This window comes from Hyperoodon ampullatus, assembly GCF_949752795.1.
Source record: "Hyperoodon ampullatus genome assembly, chromosome: 2".
Taxonomy (NCBI): domain Eukaryota; kingdom Metazoa; phylum Chordata; class Mammalia; order Artiodactyla; family Ziphiidae; genus Hyperoodon; species Hyperoodon ampullatus.
Genome location: NC_136915.1, coordinates 154,353,100 through 154,371,940, shown reverse-complemented (window position 1 = coordinate 154,371,940; position 18,841 = coordinate 154,353,100). Strand labels below are relative to the sequence as shown.

At 43.1% G+C, this 18,841-nt stretch overlaps 1 protein-coding gene across 3 annotated transcripts in view; it reads right to left on the bottom strand.

Annotated features, from left to right (window-relative positions):
* KCNK2 (potassium two pore domain channel subfamily K member 2) overlaps positions 1 to 18,841 on the bottom strand; it is a gene marked incomplete at its 5' end in the record, with an annotated part of 249,583 nt that overhangs the window by 163,989 nt on the left and 66,753 nt on the right. For 2 of the 3 annotated variants that reach the window (XM_079696392.1, XM_079696394.1), the window contains 2 exons: positions 9,330 to 9,640; positions 12,559 to 12,679. In XM_079696392.1, the coding sequence (XP_079552518.1) occupies positions 9,330 to 9,640; positions 12,559 to 12,607 (360 nt within the window). Of the gene's footprint in view, positions 1 to 9,329; positions 9,641 to 12,558; positions 12,680 to 18,841 lie in introns of those variants that run through there. The other variant, XM_079696393.1, reaches the window with a different exon arrangement.

Genomic DNA, 18,841 nt, shown 5'->3' with positions numbered 1-18,841 from the left:
TGGAGATGGCACAATGGCATGCATATGTGATCCCATGTGTGAACAATTCTGTACACACATGGATGTATGCATATGTGTGTGTATACACCAACACACACACACACACCCTTCAGTCTATTCCATTTGTGTATAATGCCTAAAGAGAGGTCTTGGCCAACCCTGGAGGGAAGGATTTCAGATGTTACTTTCTTCTTGATACCTTCTGGTATCACCTGGATTTTGTACAAGATACTATTAATACTTTGTGAATGTTAGAAACCAAGAAAGGAGTAAAAGTGCTATAATCCTATAGATAGAATGTTAACTTAGTGTGTTCTTATAACTATTTCCTTCTGCTCTTCCTCTTTCCACTCCTGTCCACCTCTTCCATTCAGGTAAGAATCCTCCAGCTTTAAATCACCTTCCCTGACCTCACCTGCTCAGGCTTTCCTCAACTGCTCAGGCTTCAGCATGACTAATGCCCAACCACACACGTTTCTGCATAATATTTTAGTTGCTCACTGTGGCCTTATAATTGTACTCTCATTCTCCACAAGTATATATTTTGCCTTCACATTGACAGACCTGCTGCATCTTCAGCTGCTGATTTTTGCTTCTACAGCATGGATGTACCAGCATGCTGGTACAGCACGGATGTGCCAGATGCACCAGCAACTTAAAATGAAGAAAGTGTACCCTAGGTGCACAAGTCACAAATCTGATTTAGTTTGTGGGGTTAGATAAAAGGGGATCCCAGGGAGAAAATACAACAAAATAATGTCACTCCTAAAAAAGCCTTTTGGAACAATGGAAACGAGCTATAGAGTCACCTGGATGACAGCTCTGCAACTCTAATGCTCGTTGCGCCACTTTCAGCATCTCAAGCCGAAAAAGGCTGAGTGACCTGGGGTTAAACATTCTGTGCCTCAGTTCCCTTATCTACAGAAGGGGGATGCTGAAGAATAAACTCTCTGTTTCCTGACCAAACAAAATAGAATACATATATAAGTACTTTCTAAAGAGATATAGCCTAGAACTAAATATTTATTGGGTATTTACTATCACTAGACATTGTGGTACACACATTCCTGTGTAAGTATCTAAGCAAAAGGCCCTGGAGATGGAGTCACAAGGAAGAATCTAATCAAGGTACCATTTTGTCTCTTTCTGAACTGCAAGGCACCTATCTGTCTGTGCCTCAGTTTCCTCACTTTGCAAATATGAATTAATATATATATGTCAGGGGATGTGTGAATTAAATAATATAATATACCTTAACATGCAAAATGGTATTCAAATATATGATAAAATGAAAATATGGAATGTACAACTCTAAGAATTTTAGAGCCACCATCATAATTGCTATGGACAGATCTATACTAGTCAAACTTCACACTGAGCTTTACATTTAAGTCATGTTTTAAGTTTAGACCAAAGAAATTGTCAGCCAAAAAATATTTTTAAATGTATTACAATGTATATGCAGAATAATTTTGCTCACTCTGTAATAACCATTCCAGCTATCAAATAGTGTCCTAGCCATTATTTTAAAATAATATTCCTTTTTAATCATATCAGTTTGGGTGATATTTTATTGATATATAATATTCATATAGCACTTTATTATTTTTTTTTACCAATATTAACTAGTTAAGTTTCATATATCCTTTGGAGATAAAATCATTTTCTGACAACTACTTTTATGTTTATAATAAAAACCTAAGTATAATTAGAAAACAGTGAATGAAACTATCTCAATTGTTACTGGATGTACTTACACATGGAAAAAGTGTTTCCCTTTTCATCCTTTCACTCTGAAAGTCAAGATTGCATGAAAATAGGGGCTGGGATGGGAGGCAAACATAAGTTATCCTACTAAGAAAGTAGCAAATGGGAGAGTCCCAGGAAAACTGGAAACTGACAAGGTTTTCTTTAAGACTTCTGTATCACCCTTGATACCTAACTCCCTCTTCTAACTATGAAAACAGCACTCTTGAGAAATCCTCACCTTTGAAGCCCATTCCTTTAAGTGACTCCTAGATAATCTGCTAAAATAATCCAAGCTACTAGAAGTTTACACATTACGCCATCTAAAAATGCTTTTTCCAGAGATTAACCCAAAGGACGTAAAGTATTTATGGGATGTTTAAATATTTTTCAGGCAATTTTATTGTTAGAATCGGGTTCCTAAAGTCTAAATTCATCCAAAATATTGAACAGGAAAAGTAAAATCACTGATAAGACAGCCCTTTTAGATGCTTTCTGGACAACATGATTTTGTGTCCATAAATAAAATGATCAAAGATGAACATACGCTTTCCAAAAGTGAAGCCAAATATTTAATATACCTCGATGCTTGTACAAACTAGAATAACAGCCACCAAACCATTGTATACAGAATCTGATAGTATTACTCACCACCATATACAACCAGTTCTAAGCACGCTTTTCATATGCTAAACCATCCCATTTGCCATTAAGAGAGCCATAATCCAAAACATAATTGGGCTCCCCTATTCAAACACTTTCAGTGGCTCCCATGCCTAGAGACATACTTTTTTAAATATTTCTTTTAAAGGGTTCCTACAGGCAAAGAAAAAAGAAACCTTAAGATGTCTGGGGGCATAGAGTGATACAGCTTGCTAAAACAAGAGGAACATCCTTGAAATCTTAGGTTGTAAATTAGTCATTCACGCAGACTTTGGATCTGTTCCTCAGCAACCTCTACATGTTGAAGTGCTTCTGGGGTCATACTAGAATCTCTGCTCATCTCAACCTGCACTCATTCTCCAGGTGATTTCATCCAACATCTTGACTTTAAATGCTTTCTGTATAATGATGACTTCCAAAAGTATATCTTGGGCTTCCCTGGTGGCGCAGTGGTTGGGAGTCTGCCTGCCAATGCAGGGGACATGGGTTCGAGCCCTGGTCTGGGAAGATCCCACATGCCGCAGAGCGACTGGGCCCGTGCACCACAACTACTGAGCCTGTGCATCTGGAGCCTATGCTCCACAACAAGAGAGGCCGTGACAGTGAGAAGCCCGCACATCGCTATGAAGAGTGGCCCCTGCTCGCCGCAACTAGGGAAAGCCCCTTGCACAGAAGCAAAGACATGACACAGCCAAAAATAAATAAATAAATTTTTTAAATTTCAAAAAAAAAAAAAGTATATCTTTAGCTTGACCCCTCCCCCAAAGACCAAACTCACATTTCCAGCATCCTACTCAACTTCTACCCTTGGATGTCCTCACAGGCATCTCAAATTTAACTTGACTGTGCTGGCCTGGAATTGGCCTGAGCCGTTGGGCTAAAGTACCCACACAACACTGTCCCTTAGTAAAGGCATGAGACACTCTGATCAAGAGTATTGTTTTATAACCATGACCTGAGGAGCTTCAGGGAGGTTAGCATCAGCTTGTCAGCGTTATTTATGGATAACATTGTGATGGATGATTTGCACCTGGTCTCAGAGAGACTCCTGGAAAGCTCTGCCACTGAGGCTGGTTATATAGCAAGAAAATGCCTATGTCACCAGCGAGGGATCAGAAACTCCAACCAAGACGCCATTTTGGTCTCCCTGGCCCGCAATGTTCTGTGCACACACTGGTGGTTCTTGATCCAAGAGAGGAGTATGGCCTGGCATGGCCTTACAGAGGGAGAACAAGTCCAGCTGGCTCCTGGTCCCGCCAGACCCCATGCTGCGATACGACCCTTGCCTGTGGTGCAGATCCTTATTTGGGTGCTGTTGTTGTACTGCACCATGTTCCTACATTATACTATAGATCTGTAAGCACTGTTATGTGGGGTCCTGTGAATCTTCTTCAATAATCGAAGCCTGTCTAATGGACACGATTAGTGCCCCAAACTAAGCTCCTGACATCACCCCCAATCCATGTCCCCCTGCACTCCTCCTCATCTCAGAAAAATGGGAACTGTATTCTTTTAGTTTCTTAGGAGAAAAATGTTGGGGTTATCTTTGATTCCTCACCTTTGCCCTGCCCATCCTATCCATCATAAGTCTCATTGGCTCTCCTTCCAAGATATATCCAGAATCTGACCATATCTCACAACTTTCTCTACAACAACCTTACTTCAAGCTCCCCTTATCCATCACCAGGATTATTACAACAGCCTCATAACTGCTCCCTCTGTTTCTGCCCGTGGCCTCCTGCAGTCTATTCTGAACTCAGCAGCCAGAGTGATCCTGGTGAAACATAAGCCAGAATAGAACACTCATCTGTACTAAAAAGCCAAACTCCTGATTCTCACTTACAAGGCCCTACAGGACTTGGCCCTCATTACCTGCCTGACATAATCTTCTACCATGGCCTCCCAGCATCCTTGCTGTTCCTCTGCAGGCCAGGAATGCTCTCATCTTTGGGATATGCTGGGCCCTCTGCTGAGTGTTATTCCCCAGACTGCCCCTTGGCTAATTCCCTCACGCCCTTCATTTAATAGTCACCTTGTCAGTGACCTTATCTAAAATTAATCACCAAGACCATCCAACGTTTCCCACCCCACTTCACTACTTTATTTTTTTCTCCTGAGACTTACCACTAACATACTATCTTCCCCCAGTAAAATGCAAGCTCGCCAAGGGCAAGAATTTTCATGTGTTTTATCCTCTACTGTATTTCAGTGCCTGCGACAATGCACAGGGAATCCAACAAGAATTCAATAAATATCTATGAATGAATACATGCTTATACAATTAGTATAAAACAATGTTTTTCTCTTTTTTTTTTTTTTTAAGTCTAGTTCGTTGGCATTCTAGGAAGGCATGTAGCTCCAAGTACCCCCTGGTATACAACCAATGCCCTCAACGGCACGTCTACTCCAGCTGGAGGGGAATAGGCCTAGGGTGAAGCCCACCTCCTTCCTGTGGAATAAGAGGCCTTGCTCTGCTCTGTTAGACTTGCTCATGCCACTGCCCCTCACACCCAGACAATTCAGTTACGCCATGCCCTCTGCCTAGACCATCTACTGATTCCAATTTTTCCTCCAGAGAGCACTGATTCCACACTTAAAATCCAGTTTCCCTTTCACCTCTTCTTCTGTGTCTTCCCAACTCTCACTGGGTGGTTAATTTCTTCCTCAGTAGCCCAGCTCCAATCTGCAAGTAGTTCTATTATAACTAAGTTTATAGCAGTCTCCTCCATTGACTCTGAAGGAGAGAGTACATTAAGAGAAGCCATGTTTTCCCCCATCAGTTTACTTGGCTCAATACCCAGCACAAAGGTCAACACACTGGAAGTGCTCAATAAATGTCACTGAATGAAGCAGTAAGAAAACAACTGAGAAGAGGGAACAGTGCAGAGAATATAATCCCCTCAACTGGAAGACTCCAAAGATCTAGACCTGAGGCCACCACATGACCTTGTGAAATGTGTCAGTTTCTTCACCCAAAAAGTGGATAGAATACCTTCCCCACCTGCCTCACAGGGGCATAGAGCTCAAACAATAAAACAAAAGTCAAATCTCCCATAAGATGTTTTTATTATCAATGTATAGATCATAGATTTTTGCCCCATTTTTTAATCTCAGAATTGACTCAGCAAACATGGAAATAACTAGATTAAAACCAGGTATATCTAATATAACCATGCCTCTACTGGTTTATGACATTCAAACAGGATAAAACCAGGAAGTGTTGTCCAAAAAGAATATTAAAATCCAGGTTATATACTCTCCATATATATGGAGAGAGAGATATGTTATATAATGTAAATCACGATGTACAGAGGACTATAATTTGATATTCATTACACTCTAATATACAGAATAATAGGGAACTTGACAGCAAACTTTAATGTTTATTATATTTTTTTAGAGGCAGTAAATATAGGAGCTAAAATAATAAGCTCTGGAGTCTGTCCATTTAGCTTTGAATAACAGTGCACTCTACCTTTTAGAAAATTAGTTCTTGGAAAATTAGCTCCCTCTGACTCAGTTTCCACCTAAGTTAAATATAGATAATAAGGCACATACCTCATAGGGTTGTTTAAGAGAATTAAAGGAGCTAACACATGGAAAGGGTTAAAATAGTGCCTTGCACATAGTAAGTGCTCATTAAAATTTGGCTATTGTTAATGGTATTCATGACTCTTGAAACTTAAAAATGTTTCCATATATTTTTCTATACCAGCATCACACTAACAAACATAATGGAAGTTGAAAAGTCAAAGTTTTCAAAATATTTCACCCCAGAAAAGATCTCTTTGTCTTGATATCTCTGCCACCACCTCAATCTTGCCTTAGAGGGTCTTTGTCAAAGACAGCACTTAGGGACTTCCCTGGCAGTCCAGTGGTTAAGACTCCATGCTCCCAAAGCAGGGGGCCCGGGTTCAATCCCTGGTCAGGGAACTAGATCCCGTGTGCTGCAACTAAGATCCCGTGTGCCGCAACTAAGACCGGTGCAACCAAATAAATATTTTAAAAAAACAAACAGCACTTAGATGGAACACACACGATGGGACTCGATAGTAGAAAAGGAAGTTGCTCTCATGTGCCTTAATGCTCCATTTCCCAATCTCTCCCCCCCACCCCCCCCACCCTGCCCCCAAGCCTAGGCTACACTGTGATACAACCACAGCATGGAATGAGGTGACCGTCACCCACCCAGAGGTGTAATTAATAACTGGAGGCCAGATTAGGTTAACTGTACCAGACGTTGGCCTTAACTGCCTGACTACCCACTTCCTCCTCTTTGCCCACTATTCACAAAAGGAATTGAGAATTCCTTCTCCACCAACAGGAGGGCTGAACTTCTAACTTCTCCAACTGTTTTCCCCTCAGCACTGAAAGCCCTGGAAGAGTGGAGACTCCTAGGAATAAAGCCAGACCAAGATTCTGAAGACCTGAACTCTCATCCTAAAGATACTATCTGGGGTAAATCATTCGGTTTCTTAGCCTCCTAATCCTTAATGCTGCAATATTTCTGCCTAATATACCCACTCATGAGGTTTTAAGGGAGGATTAAAAGGGAAAATAAACACGGGAAAAACACTTGGAAATTTATGAGAACCATACAAATGAAATGTAATTCTAATATATAATTCCTGGCTCATTTGCTTTCCTCCCTATTTAGACACTGATCTTGATCCTTGGAGCCATGCCATTATAAAGATTTCTTGTACAAGAAAAATTATGTTCAAAGAGAAAAAAACAATTTATTAAAACCATAGGGTTATAAAGGTGAGTGATATGACAATAAATAACAGGCAAACCTCTGCATTTAAAAACACTCAATAAGCACCAAAATCCTTAAGATTTTTTAAGAAGCAAAGATACTCAATCGGCAATGAATATTAATAAAGCTAAAATGAATTGTCTGTGTAGAGCAAAAAGAAAAATAATTAGGTCATATATTGAGCTCTGTTTGTGTTCATTCCAAAAACAATGTAGCATTTTTTTTTCCTGCCCAAGACAAACAACCTCACTTGAGAAGATAAGTATGCAATTACCTGAATCAGATGCTTCCACCCAATTAAGAGATAAGCAGAGAAGGAAAAATAACAACAGCAAATAAACCTAACACGTCTTGAGCACCTAAATGCCTTCCACGGATTATCTATTTACTTCTTACAGCAACCTTACTTGATAGGTATTCTTCCCTCACTCTACATAGACCTAAAGCGTAGAGAGGAAAATTACTTGTTCAAGATGACACCTCTAGGAAAATACTCAAATGGAATTTAAAATGTCCTATCCGATCCCACAGTTTAGGCTTTTACCACGACTCCATGTTCCCTCCACCAAAATAACATAGAGCTCTTCTTCTAAAACCCAAGGGAAGTGGGGATTCTTTAAAGATTTTTAGTACCTCTAAGGATGATGGGCACAAATCACGAGTGAAGTGGAAGTGATCTTATGTAGGAACAGACAATGGGGTGGCTGGACTGATAATATTTGGCAGGTTCACTGTCAATACTGAAAATGGCACCATCAGCTACAAATAGTAGGGAATTCAGTATCTAATTATCTGAAAAACCTTTCCAAAATTTAAGTCAAACAGGTGAGATGCAGAAGTGTCTGAATGTGGTAGGAGCTAAATGAGGATCAGAGAATACTAGCTTTGATACCTTTCAGTAAGACTTGAACTGGAACTTGCATGTGTATTCTATAAATAGAGAGGGCTATGGAGGACAGAGGTAGCACTTGGGGATCCATGGCAAGAGGGGATAAAAGAGGAAAGGTCGTAGAACAAGAAACTGGATAAAAATCAATAATAATTTCTTCCCTCAATCGACGATTCCAACTCACTCAAATGATGTAAAACCAAACATAAGATGAGGAAGAAACTGCTCAGTTGATGATGCACAGATGATTTTCAATCCCATTTGACATAAGTCTGGTAAGAAAAATAGGCTCTATAGGAAAATGAATATATGTACAATCAAAATGTTTTCATCAGTCAGATTGCTCCTTGAAAGAAAATTCTAGGGCTTTCTTCTTGATGAAGATTCTTGGTTGGACCAATGATTTGTTTTAAACAAAAGAAATCTACAACAAAAATATAGCCATCTCCAAGGAGCCTAACTGAAATTTTTAAATCATTTTGGGATTAAATTTTTTTAAATGTTTTTCCTTAAGGATACTGTTCTGCTATTAGAGAGAACAGTATTATTAAATTAAAACTAAATTAGTTTTTATTCAGAAACTCCATTTTTCTGTGTTACTAGTAAATTGCTTTCAGTTGGGACTCCATTTTTCTGTGTTACTAGTAAATTGCTTTCAGTTGGGGTTTAGAGAAGCAATGATTAATCACTTCTCCCCAGACACCTAAAAAAGGCAGTTATCAGAGTTATACTTTAGCTAGGTTAAAGAAGTGAGCTATGGCTTGTTAGCCATGAGATGTATCCACCACAAACTCATCTTTTCTATCTTATGATAGCCACTGCCATGATTACTGCACTTTTTCTGCCTTATATTTTCCCCTCATTTGCCACAGCAAAGTTTCTCAGTCGGCAGTGGTCCTCTAACCCTGAGGGCCTCCAACAAGGTAACCCTGTGTTCACAGAACTGTCCACTGGCAGTTCTAAGACAAGGCAAAGGAAAAGAAAGCAGGATGACAACAGGATGGAAATAGAGAAACACAAGAGCAGAAGAGGATGAGAAGCAGCAGGGAGTGGGAGAAATAAAGGAGGAGAAAAGATGGCAGAAGTAAGAAAAGAGGGAGGGAGTGCAATAAAGAGAAAAAGAAACTGTGGCCAAGAGGTCTACGCTAAGGAGAAAAGTGGGAGAGGACCCCACAGGCACATCGGGGGGCCTAGTACTGAGTTATTGCCTCTTATTCTTACTTGTCTTTGCCCACAGAGGATACGGAATAACAACTCCTGGGTGCCAGTTACCTGGATGAGTTCGTCCAGCTCAGTCGAATTAACACAGGAGTGCTGGGAAATGAACGTCTGCTTCTGGATCACAATGGTGGTCCTCTGGGAAATCTCGTGAGGCTGCTCCAACGCTTTGAACACTGTGGCTCCGATGATCAGATAGAGGACGACCACCAGGAAAATCGTGGAGACCGTCTTCCATTTCATAACATTAATGGTCGTGTCAGTCTCCACCCGGGAAGCAAGCACGGTGGGTTTCGTGGAGAACGAGAGCCTCGGTTTAGAGTTCTGAGCAGCAGATTTAGGATCCAGCAAGTCAGGGGCCGCCACTGCCAACAATAGAGAATGGAGGTTAGGTTGAAGGAGGTTAGAGGGGGATGACTCGGCTTCTTTCAGGGGTCAGCAAAGGTGGACTGAACTCTGCTTATTCTCCTGGTGGAAGCTCCAGAGCCTAAACCAGAAGTATATAAGGGTTCAAGGAAAAGGGGCTGGGTCTTAGCTCTCTGCTGCTATTGGGGCTTCCAATGGGAGGAACAAAACAGGAAGCGGACTAAGAACCTTAAAAAAAAAAAGAATGCCTGAGGACTTCTTAATTAATTTCAAAATTTATATCTGTCCAACGTGCTAGTCAACACATTTACAGAACTCCTAAGAGTTGATGGTACTAAGCTAGATATTTGAGTGCTCATAAAGAAGGCTAATGGATTATTTCTGTTCTCAAGAACTTAACACTCTATACCACAAGCAATCAGTGTAAAGAACGTCATCTATTTTTATTTAAAAATTCATTATAATAAAGGAATTGTATTGTAAGTGAATTTGCATCCAAACATTGTTGCTCGAAGTAGAACGTTAGTAATTATCTGGTAAAACATGATGGCAAATAAACCACTCAGTATCTCAATCATTTCTTTTTGCTGTCCTCCAAAGTGGGCTCATGATTAATCATTCTCTGTATTTTGTTATTCAATCTCGGACATCTTTAAAAAAAAAAAACAAAAGTATTGCTACCCATTCTGGCACACAATCATAGGTGCAGCCAAGAGATGACAAGTTCCTTCCATTTCAACAGTGTATATTATCAAGAAAAAAAAATTAAAAACATTGTCTCACACCTTAGACCGTACATGCTCTGTACAGAGCTAATTGCTCCATTAGAGTGGATTTATGTGTTCTCTTACAAATTCCCATATATTCTGAGGTGACTCTAAATCCATTTATTATTCATCTCAGCTGTTCAAAAATATCATTAATGGATTTCCTTTTAGAAAATTCAAGAGATACTAGACTTCCACTTGCTAAGGGGAAAATAAGCCATCTACTACAGAATTGGAAAGGCAACACTGAACCAAAAGGGGTAATAGAATGGCTGAAAGATGGGAGATTTAAAAAAACAAATCAACTCAACCATATAATCAATTTAACATCCATAATTGTTAGAGATAAGTAAAATTACTTTAGTGTATATAATACAGATTTAATAAAATGATAACCTAATCTAAAAGACACTTTTAAGTAAGTATATAAGAAATAATCTATGAAATTGCACCCAAATACCCTACAGGAACCTGAAATTACTCGAAAATAAGAAGTGTCAATTTTCACCTGGCTACATACCCTGCCCTCTTGACTACCACTGTGAGTTAAATGTAGGCCTACCACAGCTGGAGTTCATAAAATAAATCATCTGTTGCCCATCGGAAAGAAGCTTTGCAAGCAAAGCTATGTGAAGCACCAGACCTAAGTAAGCAGTGTTGTATAATGATGACAGATAACAGAGGGCTCCTCAATCAGCAAAACTCTGAATGGTTCTGACTTTGAGGAGAAGTTGGAGCTCTGATGACTTAACTGAACCCCTGGCTCCAAGCGGAGACTCCACATACCTACAGCTCATTTCAGCAATTTCCAATGGTTCAACCTGCTATAACAGGTATGTACACATTTTCCTCCTGATACAGTCAGCTGCTCCAAATAAAGCCACAAACTAGCAGACGCCTTTAACACGTGATATTCATAAAGGCAACTTCACCCAAAATTAGCACCTGATAAGTGTTTAATGTTTTAATTTTTTGAAACATGTTAACAGAAATGTTGATAACAGCTAAAATCACTGTCATCTGTTGTCTAGCCACTCCACCCCACCTGCAAGCTGCTTAGTGAGTCTCAGTGAAAAATAAAGGTCATAATCTAAAATTAAGCCATCTTTGGAATAAAAATAACAGAAAATCACATAGAAGCTCCATATTATCTCTCTGAAGGAAGCTTTCCAAGCGTTCTCTGAGCTCTCATATTTCTGATTTTTCACATCACTGGTTTCTGGTCTGCGGAACTGGAAAACACCAAAAGACTGTTTACTCTGATGCTCCCAAATCCTACTCCTAGATTGCAGTGCTAAACTAAGGTATTATTGATATAACATGCTTTGGGGGAAAGGGGACAGATTTTATTTTTTAAGATTGTGTCTGTGTGCTATTAAGCTAATACATTTCCTGATGGATTTTAATTCTTGTAAGCTATTGCCTTATTTTTTAATTAGCAGAAATATATATAATGCACATTTGGCAGGCAGGATAGGCAGAAACTAGTGAAATACCAAAATAAAAAACAACAGCCTTTCCCCTCGGTCTAATATGGGGAACCCTCTGTGTTTCCATCTCCACGTCGTTGGATGTATGATCATGAAGAGACGCTCCTTAGAACAAGGAATCAAAGATTCACCCCTTCCACACACTCTCCCGGCACCATCACTACCTCCCTTCTCTGCCCCCAGCACCTCACAGCGTCCTCTTAATCCTGGTCTCCCATCCTCAGCCAGGTATGTCTTCTTCGTTCCCGGCCACAACTGACGACTCAATAGCAGGAGAAATGAGCTTTTTTCAGCACCACTGCCTATACCACCACGCAACGGGCAACAAGTGTGACCAGGGTCAACATGCGTCCTGTCCGTCGGCTACTCCCAAGAGCTGACCCTCCTCCTCCTTCGGAAACTCCCCCAAGTGTCCCAAACCCATACCCAAGGCAGATGCAAAACCCCCAGGCACCAGCGGGAGAGTGGGGAGAAGCAGCCAGGAGAGGATCCGGGGATAGATTTGCCTCCAACCCCAGATTATGACCCAACACCTTGGACGGGAAACGAAGGTGGAAAACGTCCGCTTGCTGCCGGCGGGGCTTTTGCAGCCCTCCCCGGACTGGCTGGGGCTGAAAGCCCGCGGCGGGAGGTGGGGAAGGGGGTACCTGGGGGTCTCACCTTCTCCTGCTCTATGGCCGGGTCTCTCCCGCGAGGCGCTGGGAAGCATGAGGCATGCAGCATTCACAATGTTTTGGGGTTTTTTTTGTTTTGGTTTTTTGGTTTGTTTTTTTTAAAGACGGACTTGAAGCTTTTACAAACACGCCATTGTACTCACTTCTTATTCAGAGACGGGCTGCGCGCTCCGAGCTGCATGGGCAGGCATTTTCCCCGGCTTTGTTTTACAAGGTGGGGAGAGCGGGGCTGGACGCGGGAGGGAGGGTGGGGGGAGCGTGAGAAGAAACGGAATCGCGGGAAGGAGGGGACACCGGCGGTCCGGGCACAGGGCGAGGCCGAGGCCAAGTTGGGCTGGGGCGCCGCCGCCCCCGCGCGCGCCTGCGGCCGGGCCCGGGTCACCAGGAGAGCGCTGGCGACCCGGGTCCCGCGCCGGCCAGCAGCCGCCGCCGCCGCCGCGCTCTCCGCCCCGGGCTCCGCGCTGGCCGGGCCCCTGCGCTGCGCGGCGCGGGGGTGGTGGGTGCAGCCCGAGCCGCAGTGCGCCCCGGCGTCTTTGTGCGCGAGCCTCGTTCAGCCCCTCTTCGCATGTCTTTGTGCGTCTCCCAGGCAGAGCCCTCCGTGCCCCGGGGGTGGAGGTGGGGTGGAGGTGGCACGGTCTCAGCGCGCCCGGCGCCCTCCAGCCCGCAGCTCGGCCGCCCCCCGCCGCTCTCCCTTCCAGGCTCGCTCCTCTCGCCCCTCGCTAGTTCCTTTCCCTCCTTTCGGAACTCCCTCCCCTTCGCACCCCTCCCACACCCCACCCCGTCTCACCGCCTGGGCTCTCCTGGCCGCACCCCCTGCGAGCCCAACCCTCGCCTGCGTCTCCCTCGCCTCTTCCAAAGTACCCCTCAAGCCGCCTCCCCGCCTGGGGGCATAGCCAGTGGATTCACCTGCAGTCTCTCCTCCTTTCGGCCCCATCCACTAACCCTGCCCCCTCCCTAGATTCTCACTCACGTTATCTGGCACAACAGGCTCCAGCCCATCTCCTTCCAAGTCGGGTCGCGGGGGTGTGGGACCGAGCTTTGGGGAGCGGGTTCCTGGACCCCAGCACGTGGGCATCCTGTCCTCCCTCCGACCCCCCCGCCCCAGGGTTGTACAAAGACGTACACCTGAAACCCTTGGAGTGGGGGCGGTAATGAGGGTGCTGATTTCTTCCAGTCTGCGCTTGGATAAGGGTTATCAAGTCTCCACCAACCACCACCCCATCTCCAAGGGTGCTCGACCTAGGCAGCGAGCTCTGATGGGCAGAGTGTTGCACGAATGGGGAAAGCACCGGGAGCCAGAGTGAAGACATTTAGGGAGGCAAAGGGAACGGAAGAAAAATCTATTCGGTCCCAGGGCAAGACCCCTTTTGCTGGGAACAGAGGTTGCGAATGTGGTCGGTAAAGCAGCGGGGTGGGAGACCTCAGTCTGAACTCGGCGCTCCCCGCACACCTCCGCATCAGGATCCCAGCTTGGCAGGTACCAGACCCCGCCCAGACTAGCAGACGGCCGCGCGGGGACAGCTGAACTCCTGGCGACCCCGGTGCGGGAACCGAACCCGCAGAGGAAGGGGAGAAAGCGCACAGAGGATGGGTTGCAGCTGTAATGAGCGAGTCTTCTCACCGCACACATGATGTAGTGGAACTTCAGCTGGTTTGTAAGCTCTTTTCTTCCTTTCCACTTTCGCAGCGGCAATCCCCTGCTGACCTCCACCCTCCCACCTCCACCGCTGTGTGAGTTTATCTTCCAGAACCGCTGCTCGGTCAGACTGGAGTCTTTCCCCACTTAACAGGAGAATTTCGTAGCGAAAGCTATAGACGTGAAGGAGGTAAGGTAGAACAGAAAGACTGTCGATTGTAAAAAGAACGTTGTAAACCTTTCGCGAGGCTGTGGCCGTCTACGATTTGAAATGCCAAATTACTTTTTAAATTCCAGAATAGATTCAGCCGGCTGTCTCCTTCTTTCTCCTATTAAAAATGTCCTTATTAGGAATTCCTTCCTGCTGGAATTGAAACATGTTTTTCTCGACTTCTGCTCTCAATAATAGTATAATCGGATGTCCTTTCTAAAATGTGAATCTGATCCTCTCACTTGCTGACTTAAAACCGTTTTAGACTCTCTGGGTCACAGGTAATGTGCTTCCTGATCTGGCTTCTCTTTTTCATTCCTGACCTCCCTGGCTACTGTCATCTTCCGTCACACACCTTCCGCAGTCCTCTCTCCAACTTTACAGGACTAAGACACTGCATCAGTAGGGTTCTCCAGAGAAACAGAACAGATAAGATGTATTCGTGTGTATATAAATTTTATTTTAAGGAATTGGCTCACACAACCACGGGGGCTGTCAAGTCCATCTGAAATCCCTAGGGTAGTTCTGGAAAATCAGGCAAGAGTTAATGCTTCAGTCTTGAATTTCTTTTCTGGGAAACCTCAGTTTTTGCTCATAAGACCTTCAACTAATTATATGTGCGCTACCCACATCATCAAGGGTGATCTTTCCTTAAAGTCTGATTGTAGATGTTAACCACATCTACAAAATACCTCCACAGCAACACCTAGGTAAGTGTCTGATTAGATAATTGGGTGCTATAGCCTAGCCAAGTTGACACATCAAACTAACCATCACAGGTATTATCTTCCAGATCACCCAGCAGTTAAAGTTTCTCCTGAATCCTAGTCAGGTGTCTCACTATTTGCTTTCCAGGACAACTTATGCTTCTATTTTTGCACTTGTCACATTGTGTTGTGCTTCTTTAAACTAGACTGTAAGCTCAGTTAGGACATAAACCATGTCTTTCTGTTCCCTGTAGTATCCACAGTAACCAGTGACTAGCGCTAAATAGATGTTTGATAAACACCTGAATGAAAGTGAGATTGCAGACATCATTTATCTGGCCTCCTTCTAGATATTTGGAACTAGGTATCTTACCTTTATAGGAAATGAGATAAATCCACCACTTACAGAATCATTTTCTACCCTATCACAGGCTTTTTGTTCTCCAAGTAAAATGATCCCAAACACTTTGAGTATTCTTTTTTTTTTTTCACTTTTCCCCTTTTGCTCGGTGATTCTTTTTTGTTCCATCTGGGTCTTTTGCAAATTTAGCCACACCTTGCTAAGCACTGGTCCTCTGTCCAACTGGCTAATACTTACTGAAGTGTGGGATTAACTCATAGTTTAAATATGCCTGTGTAGTGCATCCCTTCCTCATGGGATGTAAGACTCACCACCAATCCCAAATGCTGATTTGCCATTTTCCCTCCTTTTCTCTATCAAGTCATGTGCGGCAGTGGTCCTCCATGTTCCCCTTGCATTATTCTCACATTCGGCACACATATATGTAGAGGGCTGAGAGTAGGGGGCCATGGATTTACTTTACAGAGACATTAAAATAAGATTTGAAAAAGAAACAAACAAAATTCCAAACTGTAGCATTAGCAGGAATCATTCCAACAAGCTAGCCTCAACCTCACAAATTATTCAAAAGAACCAAGAAACTAGTCCCCACACTGACTCTACCCCTGCTTTCTACTGCAGCCCCTCACAGCCCCCTCAGTAAAGACCCCTACCCCTTTAAGAGCCACCTTGCACTTACTCACTGTGTTTGAAGTAAGAGGGAAAAAGGGGGATAGACTAGTTTGTGTATCGTTGCAACTGGAGAAACAAGAAAATGGGATGGTTTATCCTGTTTAATTTTATGTCTGCATTTCTCATACATATAAATCCCACCAAACCGTCACAGAAAAACTAGATGGACTCTTATTTCTTTCATGCTGCCAGACCCAGGCTACTCAACACCCATTAATTTTATTTTAATGGACAGGAAAACCTGAAATATGTAATAAAAAGATTTAGCGCCCCCAAATTCTATACTCCCCTCCTTCCAGTGCTTTCAGAGTTGCTGTTATGCTCCAACTAGCAGCAAGAAATCTACAGGACTTCACTTTCATGTTCAGTTTCTTTTTTGACCTTGGCCTACTCATAGTTAAAACAAAAAGTAAAGAAAAAAAGAGCATGCCACTGTCTTTTCCATAATTCCATTCACACCTAGAATTTTGGAGTTAAGGTGACTTCTGTGGGTATCCTAACTCTGCCATTTGTGAACAATGTGTGTTTGAGAGAGTCCCTTTGTCTGACCATCAGTTTCGTCATCTACCAAACAGGGATACTACACTGAACCCACAAGAGATTGTTGTAAGAATTAAACACATATATGTTTAACATTGTAGGTCCTCAAAAGAATTTCATTCTCTCTTGTGCTTGACCTAACCCAACGAACCAGGGGGCTCCCGGCCTAGCAAGACCACCAACAAATTCCAACTCTATAATAAATCTTGGCATTTATTTAATCTTCTGGATAACACAATTGCACAGGTCTAAGATGAGGAAGAATGAATCACTTTTGTCAAATATCTATTGAGTGCCTACCCAGTACCAAACAGGAGCTCTGTGGATATAGCAAGGTTGCTGCCTTCATTAAGCTTATGGTCTAGAGAGGGAAGGTGCTAAACAAACCTACAATTAAAATTCTAATCAATGCAATAAGTAGAAGGTACAGCGTACAAGAGTATATAATGTTGGAGGGTCCGGAAGGCCTGTCAAAAGAAGTGACATGACAGTTGAGCCCTGAAGATGAGCGTGGGTGGAGAGGAAGAGGCATAATGTAAGGAAAGAGCTTCCTCGGGAGAAGGAAGAACGTGTGGCAGGAAGAAGCTTGGAGAATTTGGGGAGCTCAGAGAGTGAGGGGTGGTGATAGACAGTGATCAAGCTAGAAAGGCAGGCAGAGACCAGGTCATAAGGCCTTGGATTTTAGTTAATGGGACTTTGATGAATTTTCAGCAGAGCACTAACTTCATCAGATGACATTTAAAAGAAATCACTCTGGTTGCTACATGGAGAACAGACAGAAGGTGAACATAAATGAAAGCATGTAGACAGCGAGTTTAGATGCTATTGCTTTAGTCCAGGTGAGAGATTCATGGTGACTTGTATGGGAGTGGAAGAGAGGATATGAGAGGTGGCAGCATTAAATCAACAGGCCTCTGTGATCCACCGGGTGTGGGGAGTGAATGCTGAGGGAGAGGGTGGGCATTCTCCAAGAGGTTCTAGTTCATGCAAACTTAGAGAAGACAACAGTATAGGCAGTACTTCAGTGAAATGCCTGCTTGATGTGGTCCCTCCAGGGACACTTACCTTCCCCTCTTATGGCTGTTATGTTTCTTGTGGGACTCATCCCTGATTGTCGGTGTCATGTGTGTCCTGGGTCTCAGCCAATACAGTCATGATTCCTCAGCCTTTCAATTGGTTTAGGCACAGGGCTGTGACCCACTCAGCCAATGGAACTTATGCCAGGGTTTCTGAGGAAAGAGACTTTCATGCTACATCACTGATCTTGAACCTGAAAGTCTTGGAGACTATTATGACAATAAGAGAAGAGAAGCTACCCGAGAATGGAGCCAGTACAGAGCAAATAGAACCAAAATGACCAGTTCTTTGTGACTACATTTTATCAATCACCTGTATCAAACTACACCATAAGCCATCCAAATTTTCTTTTTGTATAAGCCAAATTTGTCTTGAGATTTCTGATACTAGAAAGTCCTAATCAAAACATTACAAAGTAAGGAACTAGAGAAACTGAGAAATGATTTACCTATATGGGGTCTCTAAGTTGACCTCCAATGATTCCTGCCGCCTGGTATTCATTCCCTGTGTTATGAAACCCTCCAGCCCCCTTGAATGTGAGCTGCTAATGAACAGAATACATCGCAAGCAATGGGATGTCCCTTCCAAGGTTAGGTTATAAAAAGACTGTGGCTTCCCTCTTGTGTGTGCTCTCTCACTCTCTCTTGGATCTCTCACTCTGGTGGCAGCCAGCTGCCATGTCATAAGGCAGCCTTGAGGAGAGGCCCAGGTGAACCTGAAAGTGGATCTCCTGAGGTCTTCTAATAGCCATGTAAGTGAGCTTGGAGGCTTCCTTCTCCATTCGAGCCATGGGATCACTAGAGTCCTAGATAACTGCTTGAGTGCAGCCTCTTGAGAGACCCTGAGCCAAAACCACCCAAGTAAGTTCCTTCCAAATTCTTGAGCCTCAAAAACTGTGAAATCACCTGGAGGAAAACACAGGCAGAACACTCTTTGACATAAATCATAGCAGTATTTTTTTGGATCCATCTCCTAGAGTAATGGAAATAAAAATAAACAAATGGTACCTAATTAAACTTAAAAGCTTTTGAGTAACAAAGGAAACCATAAACAAAATGAAAAAAC